The 26,355-nt window shown below is 40.3% G+C and overlaps 1 protein-coding gene across 10 annotated transcripts in view; it reads left to right on the forward strand.

Moving 5' to 3' along the window:
• The first annotated feature begins 7,208 nt into the window (after window positions 1–7,208).
• The window catches only part of DOCK3 (dedicator of cytokinesis 3), a 180,485-nt gene continuing 161,338 nt past the window's right edge, over window positions 7,209–26,355 (forward strand). For 6 of the 10 annotated variants that reach the window (XM_051627123.1, XM_051627129.1, XM_051627124.1 and 3 more), the window contains exons 1-2: window positions 7,209–7,319; window positions 25,329–25,412. In XM_051627123.1, the coding sequence (XP_051483083.1) occupies window positions 7,283–7,319; window positions 25,329–25,412 (121 nt within the window). In that variant the 5' untranslated portion in view covers window positions 7,209–7,282. The remainder of the gene's footprint in view (window positions 7,320–25,328; window positions 25,413–26,355) is intronic. The other 4 variants (XM_051627130.1, XM_051627132.1, XM_051627131.1 and 1 more) reach the window with 1 other exon arrangement.

Genomic DNA, 26,355 nt, shown 5'->3' on the forward strand with positions numbered 1-26,355 from the left:
TTATTTGGTCCAACCTTTCTAGGTAATAATATAGTTTAAATGAGATGAGCCAGCATCCTGTCAAACTGAGTCTTAAAACTGTTCCATGTATGGGAATCCACCACTTCCCTTGGGAGATTATTCCAATGTCCAACTGTTTTCATGGTGAAAAATTTTCTTCTGGAGTCCAATCAGAAAAAATAGGATGAATGTTGGTATGTCCAGCATAACTTTGAATTATCCATCTCAATACTAAATTTCAGTTTTTCCACTTGTTCATGTCAGTGCTAGTTTTATTTCCAGATGATAGCATATTCTTTGCACAGGCCAAAAGGTAATGGCCAGGTGGAAAGCAGCCTGCTGGTCCTTCAGTGCCTGGGTGACCAACATGGCCAGCCAGCTCTGTCCTCGTGGAGACGCTGAGGAATGGAAACTCTGGTTTGGTGTCCTTTGCCAGCACAGCCATGGGAGGTTGCCCTGAAGTGCTGTGTGACAAGAGGACTCCGAGCTCGGCTCCTGGTGAGGCCCGGGAGCGGCGGCAGCACCGGCAGCAGCACCGGCAGCAGCACCGGCAGCAGCACCGGGAGCAGCACCGGGAGCCCCGGCAGCACCTCGGACAGCGCCGGGGCGGGCGGGGCCCGGGCTGGTCCCGCCGCGCAGCCCGGGGAGGCTCCGGCGCTGCTCACAGGGAGCCCGGGGTGGCGGGACAAGGCTGCGGGGCCGGGCAGCTGGAGCAGAGAGGCGGGGTGGCAAGTGGAAGCAGGCTCACTGATAAGAAGGTGTTCCTGCTTTGACCTTTCAGCCAATTCAAAATGAAACGCATCTGCTCGCTTTTTGGTTTTGCACACCAACAGTCTGTATGTAAATAAGGATAGAGAGCTGTTTCGTTCTCAGCCGCTGTTCCCTGGAGGTGTGCTAGATTGTTCTCCACGAACCAGTGTTCAATTGTCCCTGACACAAAGTAATAACAGTAGAAAGAGCCCGTAAGCAAAAACAAGCCAACAGAACTCCATTGGCTTGCAGAGATTCGGCTGAAATCAGATAAGGCAGCATCTGGAATGGCAACCCTGATGCATTTCCAGGAGTGATGAAACTAGTTCTCTGGTGTTTTATCTGAATACTATACACTTCTTAGCGTCAAAGAGATCTCTTTCAAGGCAATAAATAGATATATGATAAGAAATATGTTAAATAAAAAATGAAAAAAAGACCAAAAAAACCCATGCTGGCAAGACGAGTTCACAGATGTTTCTGAACTCTCATTTAAAAAAATAAGACAGGCGCTAATTACTACTTTGGTAGGGTTTCTTATATCCTGAACATTAAAAGGAATTAATAGGAAAAGGTATCAATTTGTCACAACAGTGCTAATTAATGTTCTGTGATTTCTCATTCTTTCAATAGATAATTTGCAGTAGTGAGAACATTAGGGATAAGCAAGAATGAGGCTGCAGTCGGATTTTTCTCCAATTTCTTAATTATTTATGAAACGTGAAGATGCAAATGAATCTTTTCCTTTTTTATAATTGAAGAACAAAATACTGTTTCTTTAGTAGCAGGAAAACATTTGTTCAGCATAATCTGTGATCTGTTTTAAAAAAGGTCCAGCTGACTAAATAATTACCACCTGCACTGTGAATTTTTTGTAATTGTACTAGATGACTGCTATTGGTATGAAAACATCAGTCAGTCCATTCTCTACTTTTGTGCTAAAAAATAATAATATTAACAGTTTTGTCCTGGCTTAATCCAGATACCTGCTAAGTAAGCAATATATAAATTTACATACTGTGATAAATTGGCATAACAACACTGATCCATATTTGTCCTTCTGCAAATCCTGGTCTTTTCCAGTTTTATAATTTTGTTTTCAAGCAATGTTACAAATAGAGTAAAAGTAACCTTTAATATTATATTTGTGACTACAAGTTGTGTTATTTGGTCATAGCTGACTTTTTTAGGAGGAACTGGGTGGGGCAGGTATTAGGTGAGACTTTAATCCACATATCTAATGTTCTGGGGGCTTTTAGAAGTACCTCTTTCTCTGCTCCTGATAACTTCAGATTACCTTTGCTCTGAGAAAGATGACACCAGAAACAGTGAAGGTACTGGAATGTTTTATGCTGACTTCCATTTTGCATGAAACAATGGTATTGTAATTGAGTTGTTTCTAGGCATACCAGAAACTTCTGTTTCCTACATCTGATGTAGTAAAGTTAGGCATCTGTTGGTTGCTTTCAATCTTGATCTCCTACTTCAGGCACTCAGTAAGGAATAGATGATGGAGTGACTACAGAGCTGCGAGCTGGAAATGCTGCCTGGTGTCTAGGGATCTGCTTTTCTTTCCTGCCTCTAGAAATGTTGAGGGTTGGAAGAAGACTTGCTTACAAGGAGCTCTTTCTGAATTAAAAATTTAAAAAGGAATCTTAAGATAATAGTCTTTAAAATCCTCCCACAATCCTGAGCCCTAATGAAAAACCATCCTAATGAAAGAGTAATTAGGTGGATAAAGTTGTGGGGCACAAACACTGCAATGCCTTAGAGGAAAAACTGCTGTTATTTGCTGCATTTAGATTTCTAATGTGGTAGTTTTCTCCTTTCTTCATAAGGAAAATATCCATGAGATGGCCTTGTGCAGCAGGACAGAGAACATAATTTGGATCTATCATCAAAAGCTGAGACCTCCTGCTTAAAAGTTTCAAATTACTTCATCAAAGGAAGAATAACTCAGTGCTTGAGACATGTCAATCCCTATTTTGAGGAAAAAAGGAGAAACACTTGGTGCTTCAAAAAGACCTATGAAGTCATGGGAGATGGTCATAGAATGTATTTGCTTTGGATCCTTTTTTTTCTCCCTGCAAGGTGAGGAATGTATAGTTTAATGGGAAAGTTGAGTTGTTTAATTGCTTAAACCATCTTATTGATGGGGAGAGAGTATGAACTTCAAAGAAACAAACATGCAAAGTTGGAACCTCAAGTGTAGAAAAGGAGGTAACTTAATCAAATAAATTGACTGTCAGAGGAAGTTAAAATTAATCTCTGATTATTATTTTTTTTTCTGATAGCATGGGTTCTGGGCCATGTTTCTAAAACACAGATTTGCAGTAATAATGGAAGTAGAAGTACCAGTATCTATAGCCCTGAGAACAGGGAGAAAGGGTAAAGTATGGGGATGCCCTTCTCTGAAAGAGAGGGCAAGAGAGTGATATGTTCCATGATACCTTAAGGCTGAGATAACTGATAAAAAGTTACTTGCAGGGAGGTATAAGAATCTCTGCTTTCTGCACTCTGACCTTCCATTGTCCCTTGCAGAGCATTTGAAAGGATTGTGCAGTTCCCTTGATCTATTTAAGAGAAAGAAACTGTGTCAAATCTCTCCGCTCCCCATCCAGCTGTCTTTCAGATCACATCTATATTATGGCGAGATAGTATATCAAGATATAAGCTGAACTGTCCAATCTATTTTAATTAATACTGTCTTGAACATTAATGAGGATTCTGTTTGCATAAGAACAATTGTGTTTGCAGCAACCTAAGCATAAGCAACTCGCAATACTTGTGACTTGGCAGCTCCTGTACACAGTGGCAGTTAAGTAACTTTTAACAGCGTTATTTAAAGTGATTAGTGCTTTCCTTCTAACTTGCCTTGTTCAATTAAACAAAGTCTTTAAGTGTGTATTTGCTGTTATTTCCAGATGGTGCAACACAGAAGTGTAGTGACAAAGACTCAGACTGGCAGCTCAGAAGACTTCTGCAAGGGGAGGCCACTTTTCCCTGACAAGCATTAGTGTTTGGGACCTGGGATGTCCACCAGCTGAAGTTCTTTTTGGAGGAGCTTTGACATTTACAGCAAATCTTAAAATTTTGTTTGATTGCTGAGGTTCATTTTTAAAACTTCATAGCAAAACCTCAAAACCGTTTGCATAAAATAATGGAGGAGGCATTGGATCCCAGTTTGGTGGTGGTGGTGGTTTTGAGATGTGCAGTCACTATGATAAGGAAAACAAAAAACAGCTCCAGAAAGACAACATTTGGGCATATAACCCTCAGAATTTCTGATTTATACTTGCACAATATGACTATGCTTTTCCCATGCTTTACAGAATAGTGTGAATATAGAGGCTGGCAGGAGTGTGTTCTGTTAAGAGAGAAAAAAAGGCAAAAGATACAGTTGTTTTGCAGCCCTGCACAATAGTCACTGTTTGCTTTTGTCTGTCTCCTTTGCACATGGGTGATCCTGAATTCCTGTTTGCTGCCCTGGAGATTAGTGCCTCAGCCTCCTTTACAGGATGAGGTGTTTGTTCTATGCTACACTTAAGCTGAAGAGTACTCACTAAAGCAAACAGTATTTATGTGTTATGAGACCCATTCAACTGGTGAATGCATAAATCAGAGGAACAGGTGTAAATATATTTGGTAACTTTAAGTTATGCAAACTTGCATTCCACTGACTACAGTAGAATACACTGTTTTTTTTTCTGCCTGAAGTGGGTCATATGCCCCTCTAGTGACTCTCTGTTCAAAAATAGGCATCACCAGCAACTGTCCAGAAGAGCATTCAGAATGCAATAATTTGTACTATACTTAAAAGTATTCTATCATTAATATGACTGTACCTGTTAATGCTATAATTGTATGTCCATGATCAGGAAATAAAAATGACATAGTTCCCTTTAATCAAAATGTTTCTTGTGTACTATTAGTTCCTTCCAGGTCCTATTTTGTTCACTGTTTTGGGGTCCTCCTCAGAGCTTGTCTAACCTCTCAAGGTTCTCGCCTTGTCTTCCCAAGTTCTCTTTAATTCCATATTAACCTTAAGGGGAAGAGTCAACTCAGACATAGTTGTATTTAGAAAAAAAAAAAATATCTGCTTTTTTGTTTTGTTTTAGCAGGAAAAGTATGTGTTTCATAACTGGTCTCCTTGGCAGCAACAAGAATCCATTAAGTACTGAGGCTGTAGAATGAAGAGGCTGGAAAAACTAGCCATTCCTGTCACTACAGAAGTTTTCTGCTCCCAAAGTACTAGTAAGAGTTGAAATATTTGTTATTGACATATATATATATATTTTTTTTTTAAAAAAAACAATTTCTCAACCCCCATAGCAGCCTATCTCCAATAGATGCAACTCAATGACTGTCAGGTTTTGTCCCTTCAAAAAGCTATTTCTGCATGTTGTGGGAGTGCCTCAGAAAGGAAAATAATGAAGCTATTGTAAATATATATGCCTAAATGTGAATATGAATTAAGGTATGATTGAACATGTTGATTTTTTCTAAATCAATGGTGTAGAAACATGCTTACTTTTTGGCTGCTTTCTGTTTGCACTCTACATGGGGAAGCAAAACCCAACAGCCCAAAACCAAACAAAAGCCCAAACAGAAAGCTGCCTGGCTTCAGTGTTGAAACATCAATTGCACGTGTTAAAAAATTAAATAATTAAGGTTTCCACAGCAACCTAAGTTCTCTAGTACAAATTGATGACTTTCATTCTGGTTTATTATATAATGATAGAACAGATATTCTATTAAAAGTGTTGGGTACATCTGAGGTTACATTATTAAAAAGTTTAGTCTAATCCTAAAACTTCACATCAAGCAATTTATTTACAAAAGTTTCTGAAAATGCTGTGTAAAAAGTGTTGTTTTCGGCCTTTAGCTTTGGGAAGGCTCTGACTGGAGAAAAGTCACTAGCCTGGCAGAGCATTTGAAGTGATCAAAACTTCAGTTGCAGGAAAAGTTTTGAATAACCTGCTTCAGGTTTTAATTTGCTGTGAGGAATTCAAAGTTAGGTTTGATGGAAAGGGTGGAAATGACAAATTAAAGGTGAAATCTAAAAAAATATTTCAAATTTTGGATTCCAGTTCATTGTGCAACCCACACAAATGTTGCCAGTTCCTTAGAAGCTTTGGAAATTAATTTTAAAAATTAAATCGTGTTGTCAGACAAATTTTAATCTCACTAAGGGCTGGTGCTTTTCCTGAGTCTCTTTCTACTCAAATGCCAACCTTAAATGCTGCCACTGTCCACGCAGGTTAAAAGAAATAAATAAATGGGAGAGATAACTGATATTACCAATAACTCATTGAACAGTTGAGGTACGCTTACTTTAATTTCCCCTGTTTGAAATAATTCAGTATGGTTTCCATAAAAGCAGTAGGTGGGGGATGAGTCAGACAACCCGGTTCCATCTCCGCTCTGTGAGCAGCCGCAGGTTCCTACGGGGGGAGGGAGATCCGCCGGTGAAGTGCGGAGCGAGGGAGCACGCAGGAGGATCTTTCCCTTCACCTGGACTGAATTTGGGTTTTTGTAGTTTGTAAAACACGCTCCTGCCCCAGCCTTCTGTTCCGGTGGTTCCCACCTGTGGGCTACCGAGCACCCGGTGTCCTCTGCCGCACTGGGGATAGTTCGGGGGGTCGCGTCCCCTGCACATCTCCCACCCCCCCTCCCTGGGACGGATTCGCTTTTTCTGTTCTCTTGATAGAATATTAGCTTTATTTTCCTCCTTTCAAAGCCGACGTCCGGCCCGCTCGCAGACAGAAGTTCGCGCGCGTGCCCGGAGGGGCCTCCAGAGGCCGAGACACCCCGCGGGGGGCGCGCGCTGGTGCCTCAGCAGCCGCCCTGAGCTGCGGGGGGGGCTCGGGCTGCCCGCGCTGCTGACGGCCCCGGCGGGGCCCGGGAGCTGCGGGGCCCGGGGGCTCCGCGCGGGGCTGCGGGACCGGGCCCGCCCGCGCCCCCGGGGCACGCGCCACCGCCCCCGCGCCTCGCGCCCGCGCGCGCCTCGTGCGGCCGCGCGGGGCTGGGGGGGAGGCTGAGGCGGGAGGCTGAGGCGGTGCGAGCCGCGCACGCGCGCCGGGCGGCAGCGGGGGGTGGGGCGGCGCGGCAGCCCGAGTCCTTCGGCGGCGGCGGGAGCGGCGACAGCGTCAGGGAGGAGGCTGGAGGCCGCCGGGCTCCGCGGGGCCGCCGCGTCGGCAGGGCGGGAGCCGCGCTAGGAGAGGCGCTGGGCCGGCACCGAGCGCCTGCCGGGCGCTGAGGGGAGCGGCGGCTGCTGCTGCCCGGGCGGGCGGGCGGGGGGCGACCTTCCCTCCCGCCCCCCGGCAGCAGCGAAAAGACCCTCAGCGCAGCCCCGGGCAGAGCGTGAGGCGGGGGCGGCCGGCGCGGCGGCCGCGGAGCAGCAGCCCCGCGGAGCAGCAGCCCCGCGGAAGGGGAAGGAGAAGCCGCCCCCGCTCCATGAGCGGCTTTCGCCCGCCTCGCTCTGCCCAGGAGATCCGCGGCCGGCTGCCGCCGCAGCAGCAGCAGCAGCAGCATGTGGAGCCCGACCGAGGAGGAGAAATACGGCGTGGGTAGGTGCTGCCACATCCCCTCCCCCGCCCCAACGCCCCCCGCACCCCGGCTCCCCGCAGCGGCCGCTCCCCCCCTCAGCCGCCTCTCCTCGGCGGGGGCGGCGATGGTGGCCTCAGGCGGCTCCCGGTGCTGCCGCTCCCGCTGCCCGGCAGGTCGAGCGGGGGGATGGCGCGCAGCGCAGCCCCCAACCCGCTCTCCCCGCGGTGTGGCGGGAGGCGGAGAGCGGGATCGGCGGTGCCCCTGCCCGCTGCTGCCCGCAGAGCCCGGCGCCCACTGAACCTATCTGCGTCTGTTTTGATTTGGGTGATTTCCCTGAGTTTTTCCGCCGCGAAGCAAGGGGCGGCAAGAAAAATAACGAAAAAGTAGACTTTCGGGGCCCGCGCGCAGGTCCCGATGGCACAGATAATCAGAAAACGAGTCGCTCAGCCTTTAATCTACTTAAGTGTGCGGTTCCTTTTTTTTTTTTTTTTTCCCCTCTCCGTTTAATCTGTGGTTTGTGGAGATCTTGTTTATGTGGAGTTTGGGGACAGGGAGCGGTTATGGCGCGATGTCATTAGGGGGCGTCGGTGCCGCACCTGTGCGGGGCGGGGGAGGGTCTGGGCTGCCGGCGCCGGCCCTGCCTGCCCGCGGGAAGATGGAGGGCTCGGCGGGGCTGCGGGGCTTTCCCGCTGCGGGAGCGAGGGCTCCGGTGTTCCTGGTGCATTGCGTTCATTACAGACCGCTGGCGTTTTTCTGTGCCTGCACAGGGCGGGTATTTTTCGTTGTTTATGATAAATCAGATTCTACCGTCATCTCGAATCTTGTTGGCTCTAGTTTGAGAGATCATCACTGGTATCATTGTTGTCTTAGTGTAATTTCTGGTGAGAGCAGAAATGCCAATGCCTAATGAAACGGAAGGCAGACTTTCTTTAACTTTTATTTTGATTTTTCATTTTTTCTCAAAACTAATGGAATGTATAATCATAAAAGTATGTAGTGTCTGCCCTTAAAACTTACCTAAATGCTTCATTAAATTTATACTTATCAGTTGTTCATATCGATTTTTAAGTTCTACAGTATGTAGTGATGAACAATTTCTGCAAATATTAAAAAATATATAAACAAACTTGCTACAAAGATCTGGTAACCTGTACTGTTGAAGGAAGATATTTACAGTTGTTAGCAGTGAAAAGTCTTAATGCCACTAACATTTTTAAGAAAATACGAATAAAAGTAAATATTCTGCAAATGAAAAGAATTTTGAGCATTTAGTCAAAAAACTGGCAAAATCTCTCTGTTTTTTGTTAATTTTTCTTTTTGTACAAAAATATTTTTGCTTAAGGCATCCCACAGATCTTCATAATGAATAGAAAAAGTAAGGAATTAACTTTTGTTTTAAAAAATGCAGTCAAATTGATTGTGTTAGATGAGAAGCTGTAGGGCAGTACGCACAAGTGGCAGTAATAAGTAGTGCAGGGCAATATGCACAAGTGGTATAAATCAAGTAATTACTTAGAATTCTGTTGTTACCTTTGCCAGTCAGTGGGAGTATATAAAGTTAACGAGCTTCGTTACGTCTCAGCTGGATGTTCAGAGAATAAGAAGTGTCCAGACTTGCTGGTGCAAGACCACCTCCTGTCCTACTGCTCAACCTGCTCTTGTAATTGTAATAGCTGTTTTAGAAAAAAAAATAAATTAATTTCTCGGGTCTTGTTGGTTTTTCTCTGTTCCCTTTATGGAGCCATTTTTCTTTGCTGTGTGGCAGGCTTTGATATTCAGAGTTGTGTTTGTTTATGTTTGGCCCATGTTCTCAAATAAGAAAATATGTAATGCTACCTTCATCGAAAAGTAGGTGAACTAATTTTTTTTACGCAGACATATGAGAGGAAAAGATAGAAAATCTCCATTCAGGTTGTAAACAAGTCTAGAAGAGGCATCTGGAAGAGAGAATAGTGAATGAAAACCAGTGTTATTTCAATGAGTATTCCTGTGATGTTGATATTTCTTTTTCAGACAATGCACCTGTATGTAGGTCTGAGATAATGGCTGAGTCTTTACTGTTTTGGTGATCTCTAGGAGAGTTGGTTTCGTTGACTTTTTTATTATTATTATTTTATTTTTATTCTTGAGTAGCTTTAGTTACTTTTCCTGCAGTTGAAATTGATTGATAATCCTCTAGAGAGGCAGTAATGGTGAAAAGTGCTGCTGTGTCTGGAGTTTAGTTACCATATGTGTGGAGAGGAGTACTAGTTTTTCAGAATTAGATTTGTCATTGCTTGATGAAGCAGTTATTTTTGTGCATTTTGGAGAAACTAGTCTATAGAAGGTGTAGACCTAGGGTTTTATAAGGAGGTGCACTAGCAAAAAAAAAAAAAAGTAGATTTTTGTTTTTGGCTGATGTAAGTTATTCTGATTTCACAAATAAACTAATACATGCAAAAGTAATTTTCTTGGCATGAGTTGTTGGAATGAGGTTATGCCTTGGGCTTTAGTAGTTTGGTTTTGACCACTGTCCATCCAAAAATTCCCCTGTGTTTTCTCCATGCTGTTGTTAAACCATGAAACGTTTCTGGTCTGCCTTTGGATTAAGACAATAGACTCTATCTCCCCGTTGACATAATTTGAGTAGGAAAAAATTAAATTATTTCTGCAAGTAGAATACCACAAAGAGCTTTCTGGTGAAATAGAAAGATATGTCTGGGCACCCAGGCCCTGTACATACCTGTGCAGGGTAAAAGCGTCATATAAGGTAGTTAATGCTGATGCTGTGCTCTTTGTTGAAAGTAAATTCTGATTTATGTGGACTTTTTAGCTTGATAGTTGGCTCAGAGATGGTACTTGATATAAACTTTCTGCAGAAGGACACCATGTTCCCTCTCTCAACATGTGGATATAGAAGGGCTTTGTATTCTGCATTGGCTTTCAATGAGTTTAAGAAAAAGACATTTTTTAGATGCCTGCTGGAGCCCCTTCACAGACACCCCTTTACAGCTACACAGACTCTTGACTGCAAGAGAATATGTGAAATTTATTGATGTGAATGTCAGTGGCTTTTTGGTGGTTCTGGAGTTCTCTTTGACTGTCTAGCTGCAATTAAGTTTTCAATGCTTACAGTTGTAGAACTCCCCATACTTACCAATTCTCATACAAGTCATTGTATACTTCTTCAACAAAGCTATTAAAAGATTTTTCAGGATATTTCTAAATAACTAAGTAAATTATGTGCTCTACTACATTCTTTCTTGAATGTTTTTTTTCAGCTACTACCTGGTAGCTGTTGTGAATAATTCCCTTTTTTTACTTTTAGGAAGATTTGTGTTCAGTAGATCTGATGCTAACTACACTGTCAGAACTCTAGACTTGCTGTTGAAAGGCAAACAGTTCTTCCACAGATGCTTAAGATGACTAGTTATGAAAACAATTAGTGAGGTTTCTAAACTGATGATTGGAGATAACTAGCTCTCTAGCCCTCTAGAGTTTTAATATTTTTTAAGCAGTCTGTCTCCAAGAAAATATTTATTAAAGTGATACGATTAGTTACATTAATCTTCAAAAGCAAATATTGAAAAATAATTAAAATAAAAAGCTAAGCAAAGAGAACTCTTAGTAAATAACTGTTAATTGAAATTTGGCACATGTGAGAGCTGATTGTGTATTTCATTAAGCTGTCAGTATCTGCTGGTTTATTTTTGTGCGAGGAGCATTTTTAGGTGATTCTCAAAGTTTTTTGTTTTCTTTTTTAATGTAGTTAACCCTGTACTTTATATGGTTGACCGTGTTAAATCATGGAGAACGAAAACCTGCCTGAATAAACAGAACCTGTTCTTAGTTTATTCAAAGAAGTAGTGTGAAAATCTGATGGTTTGGTTTTTTTTAATTTTATTTTTAATCTTTAGTTTCATTACTTAATGGGTAACAATGAAAAGTAAATCCATAAGCAAAGTGCACATAACTAATATTTCCCTTGCTCCTACTAAGAAAGAATGGAACATCATAATACCTTAATTACAGTTCAGCATCTTGATTTTTGATAATTAATTTTTTTCCTGGCCACTAAACCTTGGCTTACACACTTCCCAATTCCTATTTGTATTTGGAAAAACAGGAATGCAAAGCTTAAGAAGTCTGCCTTCACCAAATCTCTTGGCACACGACTCTATCCTTACCTGTTTACATAGAAAGCAGTTGCTAATCAAGAAGAGCTTTGAGATTACTTACAACACAGTTTCTCTGTATCACTGAAGCAGTTTGTTACAAGTTCAAAATGAAAAGTTTTGAAGAGAGAAAAAAAAAAAAATCCCCAAGTTAGAAAAAAGGCCATATTCAGGGAAGCAAGATCAGTCATTGCAACTGGAGTCTGTGTTGTGGGATCTTTATTATATTTCATTTCACCTTCTCTTTCTTACCTAATTGCCAGAAACTAATTGTCTGGCAGCAGGAGGGAGGTGACTAAGGATATTCTTCAGAGATCTTTCTTGGAACCAAAGTTATATGGAGGGATGTACTTCTAAACCTTCTGTTCAGTGTTGTTTTGGGAGGTGGTGGTCCTACCTGGGGAGTTGCTTATTAGTAAAACCAAGTGATCTGTGGATGGAAGTAATTTTTAGTTCCATTCAGTATTTTGCCCCGAGGACCTTTTTTTTTGCCCTTAGGACTTAAGAATGAACTAAGGAATTTGTCAGCCAGGAGTCATAAAGGAGAAATGTATGTGTGTTATTTGACTGAAAGAGAAATGACTCACACTTTCAAATGTCTCTAGAAAAGAGCAGCTCCAAGATGTAGCAGACTTGAAATTTTCAGCATAGACAGGAAAGTTTAGTGAGGTGTCATTTAACACAGTGGGCAATCTCAGTTTCAGTCTAGTGTAAATCTGAATTTCTGCTGTTGCTGAGATAACTTGGAGATTAAATAGACTGTTTTGTGGGAAGAGGTTAAGATATTTTGGTTCACTTATCCTGGAAAAGTCTAGCCAAAAGACGTGAATACCTTATGAATACCTGGTCTGCAGAGCTGGATGAATTAATCTGTAAGATGTTACTTGCTTGAGATCATCTAAGTACTGGTTGCCCACAAATACATTTACGGTAGAAATTAGCCAAAACTTTCTAAATACAGGAGGAATGAAGCTGAGAAACAGTTTTCCAAATTGCATGCAAAGGCAAGGGATCAGATGGGTAGGTTAAGCAGTTTATCGTGTGGTTTGAATGGGAACGTAGGCGTGATCTTAGGGTAAGAAGTGGTAGTATTGCAGTATGGGTTTTAACTTCAGATGCTTTGATGGTTTTGAGGCCAGTTTTCTCCATTTATTTGTAGTTATGCCACCTTCAGGACTTCAGCTGCTTGCCAGTTGGGTGCAGGCAGCAGTGGTTCCCCTCTGACCTTATCCACAATGCAGAATGGGTTTTATGTTTAGACTGATTTCCTAGGGGTGGAAATCTTTTAAGTGTTCAGACTTTGTCCTCACCTAACAATACCTCTATTCCAGTAAGGAGTGGCAGTTCTTGATGAGAGTTGGCAGTCTCAAGCATACATTTCCTACAGATTTAATGAAAATTGGTGGCTGAGTGGGAAAGTACAGACTTACCAGTGTTCCTGTAACAACTAGTGGCTGAGTGGATAGAAGTGCAGATAAATAGCTACTGACTTGCTGAAAAGAATGAGTAACAAAAATCTATCAGGACTCTTCCTAATACAGCTTTTTTGTTTGCTTCCTGGAGATTGTGAAGGGGAAGCTGTTAATTTGTATGTGGGACTGAACTTGAGGGGGCTTTGTAGACAGGAGTGCTCAGGAACAGGGCTAGGGATAGCAAAAGATTAAAAGGCTGATAGGGCCACACTCAGTTGGTCATGGGACTCCTGGTGAAACAGAGGGAACAGGAATGTGAATATCCATTGGCAGGAATCGAGGTTTTTAATCTTGATTCAAGGAAAGGTATTTTGCTTTCTTTTTAATACAGTGGGTATCAATTGCAGTGAAAAACGGTATGTGACAACGTGCCTTGAATGCACCTGGTTCTTGGAAAATGTAGGTAATTCTTTTGTGTTTCTTATTTGCACGCTTTGGGCTTAAATTCACTATATTCATACGCACAATGACAGGTAGATACACAAGCTTTTATGATTAACATATTAAACAAATTTTTGGAATGTATTTCTTATATGGAAGAGCTGTAAATATCTGACCTCCAACAGCTAGTGTTAGTGGTGGTCATACACATTCCATAGGTTTGTTCTTTGCAGAAATGAGAGTTTTCTTCATATGTGGATGTGAAAATAACTGGCCAAAGAATAAAAAGTCTTTGGAAGGTTATTCAGTTGCTAGAGCATACTGATTTTTTTTTTTTCCCATTTCAGTGAAATTTTTCTTAATTCAAGTAGTGATTTAAGTTTGTGTTCTTAGCTGTTATATATGCTGAGGAAGAGGCTAAAGGAAGAATGTGGTAGAATCTTGGTTCAAAACCAGTTACAACTGACAACAGTCTTTTCATTTATTGTTTTTAAGTTATGAATCAGCCTTAGTATCACTACATTTCGCTCTGTTTCAAAACCTCTTTACTCGCTGAACCTCAAAGCAGAGAGGTGAAATACCTCACTCATGTGACTGATGTTATAAAAAACCTCCAGCCAAGTTTTTTGTGTCATTGTGAACTTTATGATCTCTTCTGAGATTCTGAAAGCATCCCTTAAGTTGTTGTTTCATTTTTTTTACCTGCAATTCCTTCCCCTTAGACATATTTTAGTGTTTGTTTAAATAACAAGTCTTCAGTCAAAACCTAAAGGAGATATTAGGAAGACTGGTAATCCTGGGTTTGAGCAGACCAAGTGCTTTTCAGTATAGTTGTGGTTACTTATTACAAGGGTAAGAATTCTCTCTTGTCCCACTTCAGCATTTGACTTCATTCTCTTTTCTTGAGTCTGAAAGAGGGGAGATTTAGGTTAGCTATTACGAAGTAATTCTTTCCTAAGAGGGTGGTGAGACACTGGCCCAGGTTGCCCAGAGAAGCTGTGGCTGAACACTGCCCTAGAAGTGTTCAGGGCCAGGTTGGGGGTTGGAGCAACCTGATCTAGTGGGAGGTGTCCCTGCCCAGTCCTTTGTCTTGCTGGGGTGGGTGTGGTCTACCCAAGCAAGTTTTATAAAGAGAGCAGAAAACCTTTTCTAGAAGAATTATCACAGTGTTAAATGGTCCCTGTAAGGAGCAATATATGTGTTTACAGTAACGGGGTCTGGATCTGGGAGGATACGAGATGTTTCTATTTCACCCATCACTTCCTGTGTAGAGACAAATGCCTGTGGAAATGTGTGCTTAAAGTTGACCACTTAACCCAAGCACATGTTCCCATTTATGTAAGTTTATGTACGTCTTGGCTATATTATATGCATGGACAGAGGGTGTAGGCATAGTGAGAAAGTGTCAGCCAGTGTGGGATAAATAGTCAAAAAATATATGAAATATTGTAAAAGAAGGTTATTGTAAAATGTGGTTTGAACTTTGATGCTTCTTTGTTTTTTTGCTCTCTAAATGCTCATGAACGGAATGATTGGCAACTAAAATTTTGATTAAACTGTCCCGGTTTTGGCTGAAACCACAACATAAACCATACAGGCAGCAGCCTAGTTTGACTCCATTTAGTGAAGTAGAATCACCATTTCTGTGAGAGAATTTTGCCCTGACATCTGCAATTACATGCTGTGCACAATGGCTCTGCTTGCTACCTGTGTGCCTGGCCTCCCACAAAGTGAGTGACCGGCTGAATCACCTGCGTGTCTGTGTTTATTTACAGGTTATATTGACTGGTTTGTCCTCTGACAACGACTTGTTAGTATGGGAAGAGCTGGCCCAGAGCACAGAAAGACCAGCTCTGTGAGCTGCTGTGCTGGGGCCTGCTGTCTGCTGGGTGGGCAGCTCAGCATCCGCTTGGAACAGCTGGTGCTGCTGCTGGAATCCTCCCTTATCGCCTGCTCATGCGCATGGGAATTTGTGCTATCCCTTCAGCCCGCTTGCTGTTCTCTTTCAGCCTTTCTGAGTCAGTTGATCTGTTTGGAATTAGGGATGAAGTTGCTCTGATGTGTTTTGGGTTGTTTGGTTTGGTGGTTGTTTGTTTGTTTGTTTGTTGTTTGGTTTTCTTTTGGTTTGGTGGTGTGTTGTTTGTTTGGTTTTTTTTCTGATAAGCATTTGATTACTTCTGTGGCCCAAGGGTTTTACCCCAAGGAGGGTTGCTTTTGAAGTATTTGTCTTGAAGAAACAGCTTCTCTCTTGTCTCTGGGGAATTGGAGGTGGAAAGTAGGCTTATCTCTCAAACTTTCCTTCATCACAGCAAGACCCTAAATTGCAGCTTCTGATGGTTTGGGTTTTTTTCAGTTCTGGAATGACTACATGTTAGGTTGCTGCCACAAGGCAGTATTCTTCCCTTAATAATGTAAAAAGCCTGGTTAATTTCAGCCTGGGTGGAGGATTCAATACAAGACAAAGTGGATTTTCCCAGTGTTTCAGATTATGTCAGTAGCATTAAATAATGTATGCCTGCTTAAGCCAAGATTAAAATAGGTAAAAATTCTGTAGGCCTCATGAAAAAAGGCATCTTCAATTATTTCAGGCAAGTATTTAATTTTTTTGTATTTTAGTAGCAAATAGTTTGCCAAAAAGGTCAAAATTCCTGTGTGTGGTTTGAAAGGTTTCCTAACAGTCTTGTAAGCTGTCTTTAGATGTCCAGAAATGTTCTTGTGTGGCAGACAGTGTAGACTAAAATACAGAATTTTCAACTAAGATGCAGGAGCTGGTACACTGATAAATGCACTTCAGTAAATCTGCCCTGTTCTTTCCTTCCTTCTCCTCCTAGGATACGTGCAAAGTGACTGTAAATAACAAGGTAACTTCAGCATGTTAGAAGCTTGTTTAGCAGTTAGGCAGGAGGCCTAAAAGTCCTGTGATGTAGTCAGTGTAAAATGGGCTGGATGTGAACTACTGTGGGGTGATCCCTATGTTTTGTGAACATGAATCAGTGGTGCTCCCTTTTTGGGAATCACTATGGGGGCTGCACCTAGAGCACTGTATCTCAGTAGGAGGGGTGAGGTTAGGAGGCTGGAGCGTGTGATTGAGAGAGGAGGGTCTGTGATGTTGAAGTTGGTACAACCTGTCTGTAGAAGGGGAGGGTAATAAGGGGCCTAGTTTGTGTTTAGCTACTTTTAGGTAGCTGTGGGGAAGACAGAGCCACACACTTTACAGAGTTGCAGAGCGAAAGGAGAAGGAGCAGTGGTGGTAAATTACAGTAGGGAACATGACTTTCCACAAGGCATATGGTAAGGCACTGGAGCAGGTTGCTTGGAGAGGTGATGCCATTTCCATCCTCCAGGATATTCAAAAGTTGAGTAATTTCTTATTTAATGTCCTAGTGCTCAGCAGTGAAGCACAGCCACCTCTGGCTCACGGTTGCTGTCTGTGGAACACGGCAGCACAGAGCAACTCCATGCTCTCAGCCAAGTGTGGTATGGTCTTTTTCTCCTCTTCACAAGTTGCATATTGGAAAGAGGGAAAAGGGTTTCAGAAACTGAAACAGCCTTTGTCTCTGCTTAAAAGAGAGAAAAAGAAGCCGCTGTGTTTGCGTCCTATATGGAATGATGCATGAGTGATGGACTTCTGTACCACTGGAGTGGAAATTGAGTGACCTGATGACTGAGGGAACAGATGTACAGGAAGGGGATGAGTAACAAGGATAGATGTCTGCAAAGCTAGAAGTTCAAGTCAGTTCCTTAATACAGTTAAGGTAGTGGACAGTGCTGTGGGCTTTTGGTCTGATTCTTCAGTTCTATCTCAAGTCACCAGGATGTGCAAAACTATTTTAAACAGTTAATGATTTTTAAACTTAACCTCTATTTTTATCTTGGAGGGTAGGAGAAGGATGCTAGCAATAATTCAGTTTGCTGGTGAATGATCACCTTTCTTCTCAGGCATCTGTTTCTTTTTTTACATGAATATCTTCATAGTGGTGGTATGACTCAGTAGAAAGAGGCGGTGTTGCTAGGCAGCAGTTTGAGCACTTTGCAGATGCCATGTGATGGCAGTAAGCTGCCTTGTAATAATCCATTGGTGGCAGTATTCCTGGCTGAGGTTCTGTAGTGCACAAAGAAAGAAGCATCTCTGACAAGAGCAGATGCTGCCTAGCAACTGCCAGTGCTCTCAGACCAGCCTGAAATACCTTCACTTAATTGTAGTGTAGTTTTGGTAATATACAAAACCTTAAGTGTAACAGATGCTGTCCATTCTGAAGTATATTTTTTTCCTCACCGTTTTCCATAGAAGTTCATAAAGACCATTAATAAGGTCAAAAAATTCTTTAGACCTCTTCTAAATCATGTCTTTTGTTTAATCCCTACTCTTCAATTGTAATGTTTGGATGGCTTTTAATCAGCTTTTGATAATCTTTTTTTGTGTGTGTGTATTACATTAGTGCCTGGCAATTCCAATCGGATTAGAGCCCTGTTCTGTGTCATGTGTATCAGTATACTCAGCAAGAAATGTCCCTTGCTGCAAAAATCCTGTGTTGTTTTATTTGGGTAGTTGTTTTTTTTCAGGGTGTAATTGGATATGTCCTCTCCTTAGTACCTCCATTCTTTTTATTGTCCATCTTGCTTAAACAGCAGAATGTTTTAGAAGTACTAGGATGTGGATTTTGTTCCCTGTTTTCTCTGTAAATGTACTTGCTGAATGTGACCTGAACTTGCAAATGAATTTACGTGTCTCAAATTCATTTCTGGCAAATAATCGGAACCCTCACCCACAATTCATCATTTAAATACTTGGAAGATGCACACTGAAGGTGAAAGCATTCTTCTAGATATTTGTAGAATAAAATGGAAATGTTTTCATTTTAATTTCCTTGTGGTTCTGGTCCCTTGTCAAATATGATCAGAGTTTAACTGTGCAATCTGTGAAGCTGCCAGGTTTAATCAAGCAGCTCCACAAAAATTTAATCATATTGGCCTTTAATTTTGTTATAAAAATGTGAAGCATTTTTTCCTTCATAAATTTTTTTTGGTCTTTTAAGTTATTAAACCCCCAATTTTCTGTTTGCAAGAATTACTATTTTTGTTGGGAAAAGGTTTGTAGTTCTGCAAGATGCTTTAAGTGGAAAGTACATGGTGGTTTGCAAAGTATTAATTGCTGCCTATGGGCATGATTGTGCAACACAGTTGCCTCACAAAAAGGTAAAGCTAAATCTCGACTATTGGCTGTTCTACTGCTTTGTGTGGTAACTTGTATCAGTGTTGTTTTTTTTCTTGTGCAGTCTTGCTGTGGCTTACAGAGTTTTCCTTGTCTGCCTTATGTAAATACAAAAAATTAACATCTGTCACCCTTCTTGGAAAAATAAATTATTCAGAAGAGGTAGTTTAGAAGATTCTAAACCCATAAATACTGTGGAGTGAAATAATACAAATTTTACTGTTCACTCATTTTATTTTCATACTGTTCCTAGGGGACACTGGTGATGGAGGATCTGAACAACTGAAAAACACTTTCTATATGATCCCTAAGTGAAGTGTGGAGCTCTGGGGTGACGTGGATGATTAAAGTTGATGTAATTCAAAAATGCTTGGGGGACTCTGTAGAAGTATAGGAAAGCACTATTAAATACATGCATAAAATTAATACTAATAAAGACTCCTACTTTAGGAAGACCCAATACATAGATGGCTCAAGCTGGGGAAAGCTCCATCCTTGCCATATTCTAATACCCTTCATGCCTTTTTCTTAGCCTCTGTTAGGAAAAGATACTGAATTTGGAGCCATTTTTGGTCTTGCCTACTACAGTGACTCAAATTATGTTACCTGGAGCCTCTAATATCATCTGGGTATTACAGGGAGCAAAATAAAGTTCATCTTATTCAGCTGTTGAAACTAGCTTAAACAGTTTGGTAGCTGACACTTTTAATAGATGGATTCATATGAAAAAGCGCTGTAAGGAAAGATGCATCCTTGTCATAATGTTAATTTATCAGTCTTAAATAATTAAATTATTTTCTTTAAGGTTGATTGATATTAATTAACCTTTGGCTCAGAGATTGGCTTATATTCCGTGTTAACTAGTAATAGTGATAGCTGCTAGTAACTGAATACAAAATTCTTGAAGACCTGTGAAATTTAAGAGTTTGTGGTATGAGTTTACCCAAAGTAAGAATGAACACTAAACTCTTAGCTGGTTGTGATAGAGATGTGTGTTTAAAATAAAGCATAAATGACACCATCAGAAAACTTCAGAACTTTGCCATTTGTAGCACAGAACACAGTGCAGGGTCTGCTCAGTGTGATTACAAATTGGCAGGGTATGGAGCTAAGCAGTTCTGGTATAGGGCAGTGCAGCTGTAGCTGTGCTTCTCCTGTGCATGATCCTTGCCTTCCCTTCTGAAATTTATAAAAATTAAATGGCTTGGAAAGCTTATGTTCTGCTGGTGTAATCTAAAAATACTGCAATTTACCACAATTTTAGTAAGACAGATAATAATGAGTTGAAAACTGGAAAAACTGTCACAAAGGCCAAGAAGATTTGCCTTTTGAAGCCACTGAGTAAACAGAGATGTTGAAAGTTCACAAAGTTATGATTGCTCATGAAAGGAGTTTAAGAAATTTTGTTTATTTTGTCACATTATGCAACTAAAAAAGACCCAGTGAAACTAAAAAAAAAAACCAAAACATTCCCAGCTGATAACAGGAATTATTGGCTTTTCCCCCAAAGTTAACCCATGGAGTTCATTAAATCTTGGCCTCACCAACATCTTAGGAAAAAAAAATAATGTTTTAGCATATTGGATCTGTTCTAGCAGCAGTTGTATTGTACAAAAGAAAACATAAGAAATAATTTTTAAAAGCCCAACTTTACAGTTAGAGAAACATAATTTAGATTGGAGAAGTAAAAGGGGATGATGTAAACATGGAAACCTCTTGAACTGATTTTGCTTCTCAACCCTCAAATAAATACTTGCAATTTTCATTGGTACATCTTGGAAGATGGAGAGTAAAAGGGCAGGAAAGGGCTCAATTTCTTTATGAAGATAAGCATATTACTCATTAGGGGCTGAACTGATATTTTATATTGTAAATAGAACATTAGGCAATGTCAAAATATTGTTGTAGCCTTTACTACAAAGTGTAGAAATAGTGTTGAAAAAATTAGAAAGTATATGCAGAAGGCATAAATATGCCAGTTCATTTTGTTGCAAAGTATTTTTATGTATATGCTAAGAAGAAATGATCTTTCAAGGGAATTAGCAGCTAGATGCTGTATGATCTTTATGTGGATGCACTGTGTTGGACAGTAGTTTGGCATTTTTCCAACTCTTCATGTAAAAAATATGACACATTTCTATTACTGTATTTATCGTGTAATTGACATAATCTATTTGAGAAGAAAAATGATCTGTGGAAGTCTTGCAAGCCAGGTGAGACTGGGTGGGGAGGTTGGGACACAGGAAATTGAATTCAAATGAATTAGAAGAGGAAGTTATACTCAGCAAAAATGAAAACAGCTGTTATTTAGGTGGGCAGAAGAAAGTAATAATGACACACATGAAATCTGATTTAGCATTTTTTCTAACTATGAATTCTGTTCTCACTTTTGGCCATAATAGTGCCATATGAGGTCACAAACTGGTAGACAGCAAGGGACAACAGGAGCTCAGGCTGTGATTCCATAATAACAGAGGGAGATCACAACAGTCCAGCCACATACCCACCTCATGCAGTGTCTGGCCCCTGGCAGTGGCCAGTAGCAGGTGTTTACAGAGCAGTAGCACAGCAAGATAAGCATGACTTGCTTTCCCAAGAGTTAAGTGCTTCTGGCTTTAGGGACTTGCTGGGTTGAAGGTGGTACATTTCCACTCATTTTTCCTATTTTAACTCAAGGCATTTGTTTATTTTTTTATAATCCACAGCATCTTGTGAGGAGTTTCACAGTCTATGCACTGTGTATCAAAGTATTTTATTTAATAAAACTCTTGAGCTCTTATCAGCTGTTTCAATTGACACTGCTCTGCTTTTTGTACTGGAAGGAATGATTAGCAATTGTTCCCTGTTCATCTTCTCTGTCCAGCTTCTCAATTACACTCTCTTAATGCAGAACAGTCAGTCTTACTGGTAGAAGAGTCCTGTCTTGGTTCATAATTAGTAAAATTCATAATTGTAAAAGCCCTTATGCAGTCCTTGCTATCTCTTTTTCCACTTCTTTCTACCTTTCCTCATGCTGTTCTGTCTTTTTTGACAAATGGGAAAGGGGGAATCTGGCACATAGGGGTTTCTTGTGAATTTTATACAGTACTGTAGGTGATGGCATCTCCCCTTTTTTCCCAGAGGTGGTATTCTGTTGTGGTGGGGAGGTGGTGCTTGACAGTGACTGAGCATTGAGTTTATGACAGGAACTCTGAATAAGAGTCCAGAGTCTTGCTTGGTGTGATAATAGCAAGGGGAGAGATGATGGTTTTGTACGTTCATCCCTCACAGAACACCATGTAGGTGAACTAAATGGTTACACGTCTCCAGTTCTCCTTGTAGGACTTTGGTCCATCTGCAACTGTTCGTTACCATGAATAACTTGAGTGGCTTCACAAACTGTTGTTTTTCTAAATGATCAGCTTTTCTGGATCATTTAGAAATACTTTAAAGAGAAAAGGCTCCAGTGGAGATCCCTTTAGAGCTTGCTGGTCAATCTATGTTCACCGAGAGCACTGACTGCTTCTATTTCATAGCTCTCTGCAAGTTATTTATCTGTGCAAATGCATTCCCACTTCATCACAGCCAGGCTTAGTTTCTGCAAGAACACCTCCAGGGAGAGGGCTTCTGCAACCTGTTCCAGCACCTTACTACCTTCATGGTGAAGAATTTCTTCCTGATGTCTAACCTAAATCTCCCCTCTTTCGGTTTAAAACCATTACCCCTTGTCCTATCACTGCCCTCTCTGGTGAAAAGCCCCTCCCCAGCTTCCCTGTAACCCCTCAGGTACTGGAAAGTCTCTCTGAAGCCTTCTCTTCTCCAGGCTGAACAGCCCCAACTCTCTCAGCCTGTCTCCAGAGCAGAGGTGGATGAGGTGGATATTATTTTTGTATGAGAATTTATTTTCTAATTGCGAGTGATTGTCCAGATTGTGTCTGTAGCTGGTGGGATCAGTTAATTTCTGTTCTGTGATTTTTGATTATTTATTCTTTTCTTGCTTTAAGAAGACCTAAGAAAAGAGCTCTGGTTAACTTTATTATTACATTACTCTGAATTGTAAAGAGCTGATTAAATATTGATGCAGTAGAGTCCTTTTTATCAGATTTTCTTTGTGTGACAATTAGAATCCTTTAATAAATGGAAAGTTTGTATCTATAAACTAACAGACCTATTAAAATTACTTCTTGTAAGCCTAGATATGACTAAGCCTATTACTAAAAAGTCATTCTTCTTGGCCATATTTTAAAATGTATTATATCAGCAGTTGGAAAAAACAGTACTGTGTTTCCTGGTAACTTTCCTTTAGCTTTCATTCTAAGCTCTTTTTTATTGTTGAGAACTAGGCAACTATTTCAAGAGCAAAGAACCAGTAGTTGCATCAAATCCAGTTTCTTTCCTGGTTGCATCTTTCCTTCAGTAGTTTTCGTATAGTAAATAATTGTCATAGGAAGCCAGCTGTTGCTGGCTAGTCAAAAGCTTCTCATGCAATGTTAACATGCAGTAATGTTTTTCAGACTAATTATTACTTGTTGGACTTGGTTGCATGAGACCAGTCAGTAATCTCTACAATTCAAATTACTCTTTTCTGTGACCACTAATACTCGTTGTCTCATGACTGGTGCCTGTGTCATGATAATCTTGACATGTTCAGAGAAGCAGAAAATGGCCTAGAAATAGGATTTAATATTATGCATATACTATTTTAAAAAAGTAATTGTGTATCTGGAATTTCTCTCATAAATTAATGTATCTTCTTACTTTATTCCCATCCATCAAGATTGCTGGTATTTTCAATGGCAGCTTTTCACACAGGATTTTAAAAATTCAGTGGTTTTGAGACTGTTGAATATTTCAGTATTTTTTTGTCTAAATGGAAAAGTAATGGTTTTTAATATAGGACTGTTTTACAAAACAACTTAAAAATAAAAGATGTTTGTACCTTCTTCTGGTAAAATTGCCTATTAGAAAAAAAACCCAAATGTTATTTACTTAAAGGATACTGCTATCTAAAATACTTGAGGGGCAAGGAGAAGTTGTTAGAGGTTTGATTGTGGCCTGCCAGTTAAGCACTTGGCAGTGGTCAGTGTTCCTACACTTCAGCAGAAGCATTAAGTAGTTGGTTGGTTTTTTTTGGTTGGAATCCATATTTATGATTTCTTCATGGGTGAAGGAGGAGTCCAGAATACTGACAAGTTTAATAGTTTATCTTGGATTGTGTTGTCTGCATTACTGTAGTCTGGAGCCAATTGTTATGTTTCTTCTCTCTCTGATATAAATAAGAAGTTAAAATCTCATTTTACTAGCAGTGACTTCTGCTGGGCCCCAGGAACTGAGGGAGCAGTTTTGGTTTGTTGATGGAATCTCTAGTTTTTTCCTTTCGTTAAACACTGCATTGGGTCTCACTGTGGAAGAGCAAACATTTGATGGTGTTTGGTTCACTTGAGATTTTGATTCCAGTTGTTTCTCATATTGGCCTCATGTGCGTGGGCATTTGCCTGCTGGATGCAGTTTGTTCTTTCTTGCCCTTCCCCTTTATGAAATCTGCTTATAGGATTGAAACCATGTTTTCTTTTTGGTGGAAGTTTTTTCTGTGCTTTTCTCGTTATTTCTTGGAAATCGAAGGTTCAATAAACATAGCTTGTGGTAAATGGTGCAGATGATAGCCTTCCATGGTGTTCTTCCCCTGGACATCAGACTTTCTGGTTACCTGCTTCAAGTTCTACACAGAGAGGGATTGTAAGGGGCTCAGTAGCCTTGACATTAAAAGATACTTAGCTCCATCACCTGGGAACTTCTCAGCCATAGCTCAAGTGTTTGCATTTGAAGGGGAGTGTTCTCTTAAATTAGAAAAAAGGACGATGCCCGCTGGGGGTCACTATTTCAGCTCCAAGAATTCCACTTGTGTTCCAGTGTGTGTGTAGGTGACATAAAGGGCATACTCTGTGTCTGAGCATGTATTTCCTTAGAACAAGGTCCTTCAGTGATTAAATTGAATTTGTGCCTGAGTGAGTTTTTAAAGGCCGATGAACAGGCATTATGGGACTGGGGAAGGAAGGTGGATCTTATTTTCAATTAATCCTTTGTTTTGATATGTCATGTTTCAACAACTGCCCATGTCCCTGTTGTATTTTTATATATATATTTATAGTATATAACATTATATACTATAATAATTTTTTAAAAAAATGAGTTTAATTCAGTAATTTATTTTATTGTATTCATATTTTCTGAAACATTACAATAGGTTATTATTTTCCCTGGTTGGTGAAAACTCAAGATACCTAGAAAAATATTTAAGATACATGTCTTGTTAGTGCTTATGAAAAGTACAGATTCTTATGTGTTCTCTTATACGTCCACTTAAATAGAACGTATGGTAATATAGGATTTTTGCAGTGTATTAGTTGAACAGATGGTACTTGAAACAGTTTTGACATGGGGGAAAGTAATTCCTGCAGTTGACTTCCTATTATAGCCTTTGCAGTTAGGACTGCCTGTTCCATTGATGAGTTGTGTAGTAAGAGTAAGAATTGTGAGACAAGGAAATCTTTGTATGCAATATGAATCAGGTTTGTGATTAAAGAGATTACAAGTCATGCTTAATTAAAAAAATCTTTTCAAAAGCACAGCATTTATGTTGCTGTTGGGCTTAATTTCTGATAAGGACCAAAATAAAGGTATCTGATGAGGAAAAGCTGGCTGATGGGTTTTTTGGGCAGCTATGTAATGTCTATTTTTATGTCAGGAGTGAGCCGAAGAGCTATGCTTAGAAGGAAAATTCACACAAAGATTCAACCCTCATATGTCTCTCTCTCTTTTCCCACCCTCTAGTGATATGCAGCTTCCGAGGAACTGTACCGCAAGGCTTGGTCCTGGAACTAGGTGAAACTGTCCAGATCCTAGAGAAATGTGAAGGTAAGTGTGATGTCCAGGAAGGAATCCCATTTTCTATGTAAGAATATACAAATATCTCCATCTAGCAGATTTTAATAAGTTATTTAGAAATCATGATGCATCAAATCAAAGCACTTGATTAAAACCTAATCTGACCCACTTTCTGTAGGAAAGGCTGAGTGCTCCTGGCACTAATCCAGTCTGATAGGGGGTCAGTGTGTTTTAAGTTAACCATCTGTCCATAAAATCTTGAACCCTGACCTGATTGTTGTGTTGTAATTGGGTCTTACAGTGAATTTTCATCATGTAAAGTATATAATCAGTATCTTTTTTACTAAATTTTCTTAGTTACTGTTACGCATTTCAATTAAGTATATTGGTGTTTATTATTTCAAAACCTCTGAACACGTGAAAAATATATTTTATGAAAAATAGATTATCAAATAATTTGAGAACAATAGTGGAAAAATGCAAAGAATATGGGTTAAAGGGGGAGTGCTTTGCATTTATCATCGTGGATTTTTGTATCTAAAAGAAAATGCCATTGTGTTATAACAATAGTTCTTTCTTATGTGGCTGGAGATATCTGTGAGTGAATGAATGTCCTAATCATTGCTTTGTTCACATGAACAGTGTGATTTGAGTTGTATTTAAAAGGAGAATGATTTTTATCATAATGCTCAGAGTAAGCAAGTGGTGTAAAATGTGTCTATTGAGAAGGAGGTTGACAAGATAAAGTAAAAGAACATGTTTTGCTATACTCTGAGGTGGAATAATGTAACCTTAATCTTGAATTGTTAAAAGAAATTTAAAACCAGATTCACAAATTTGAATTCCAAATTAACATTCCACAAAGTTGTAGGTTTATTTTTGTTTGCTCTGTTTACAGTGATTTTTCATCTCCAGTGTTAATGCTGCTACACCAGCCTGCATGCCTGTCAGAAGACTGCCTTTTGCTCTCATG

The sequence above is a fragment of the Apus apus genome, chromosome 9 (assembly GCF_020740795.1).
Source record: "Apus apus isolate bApuApu2 chromosome 9, bApuApu2.pri.cur, whole genome shotgun sequence".
In the NCBI taxonomy this organism is placed as follows: Eukaryota; Metazoa; Chordata; class Aves; order Apodiformes; family Apodidae; genus Apus; species Apus apus.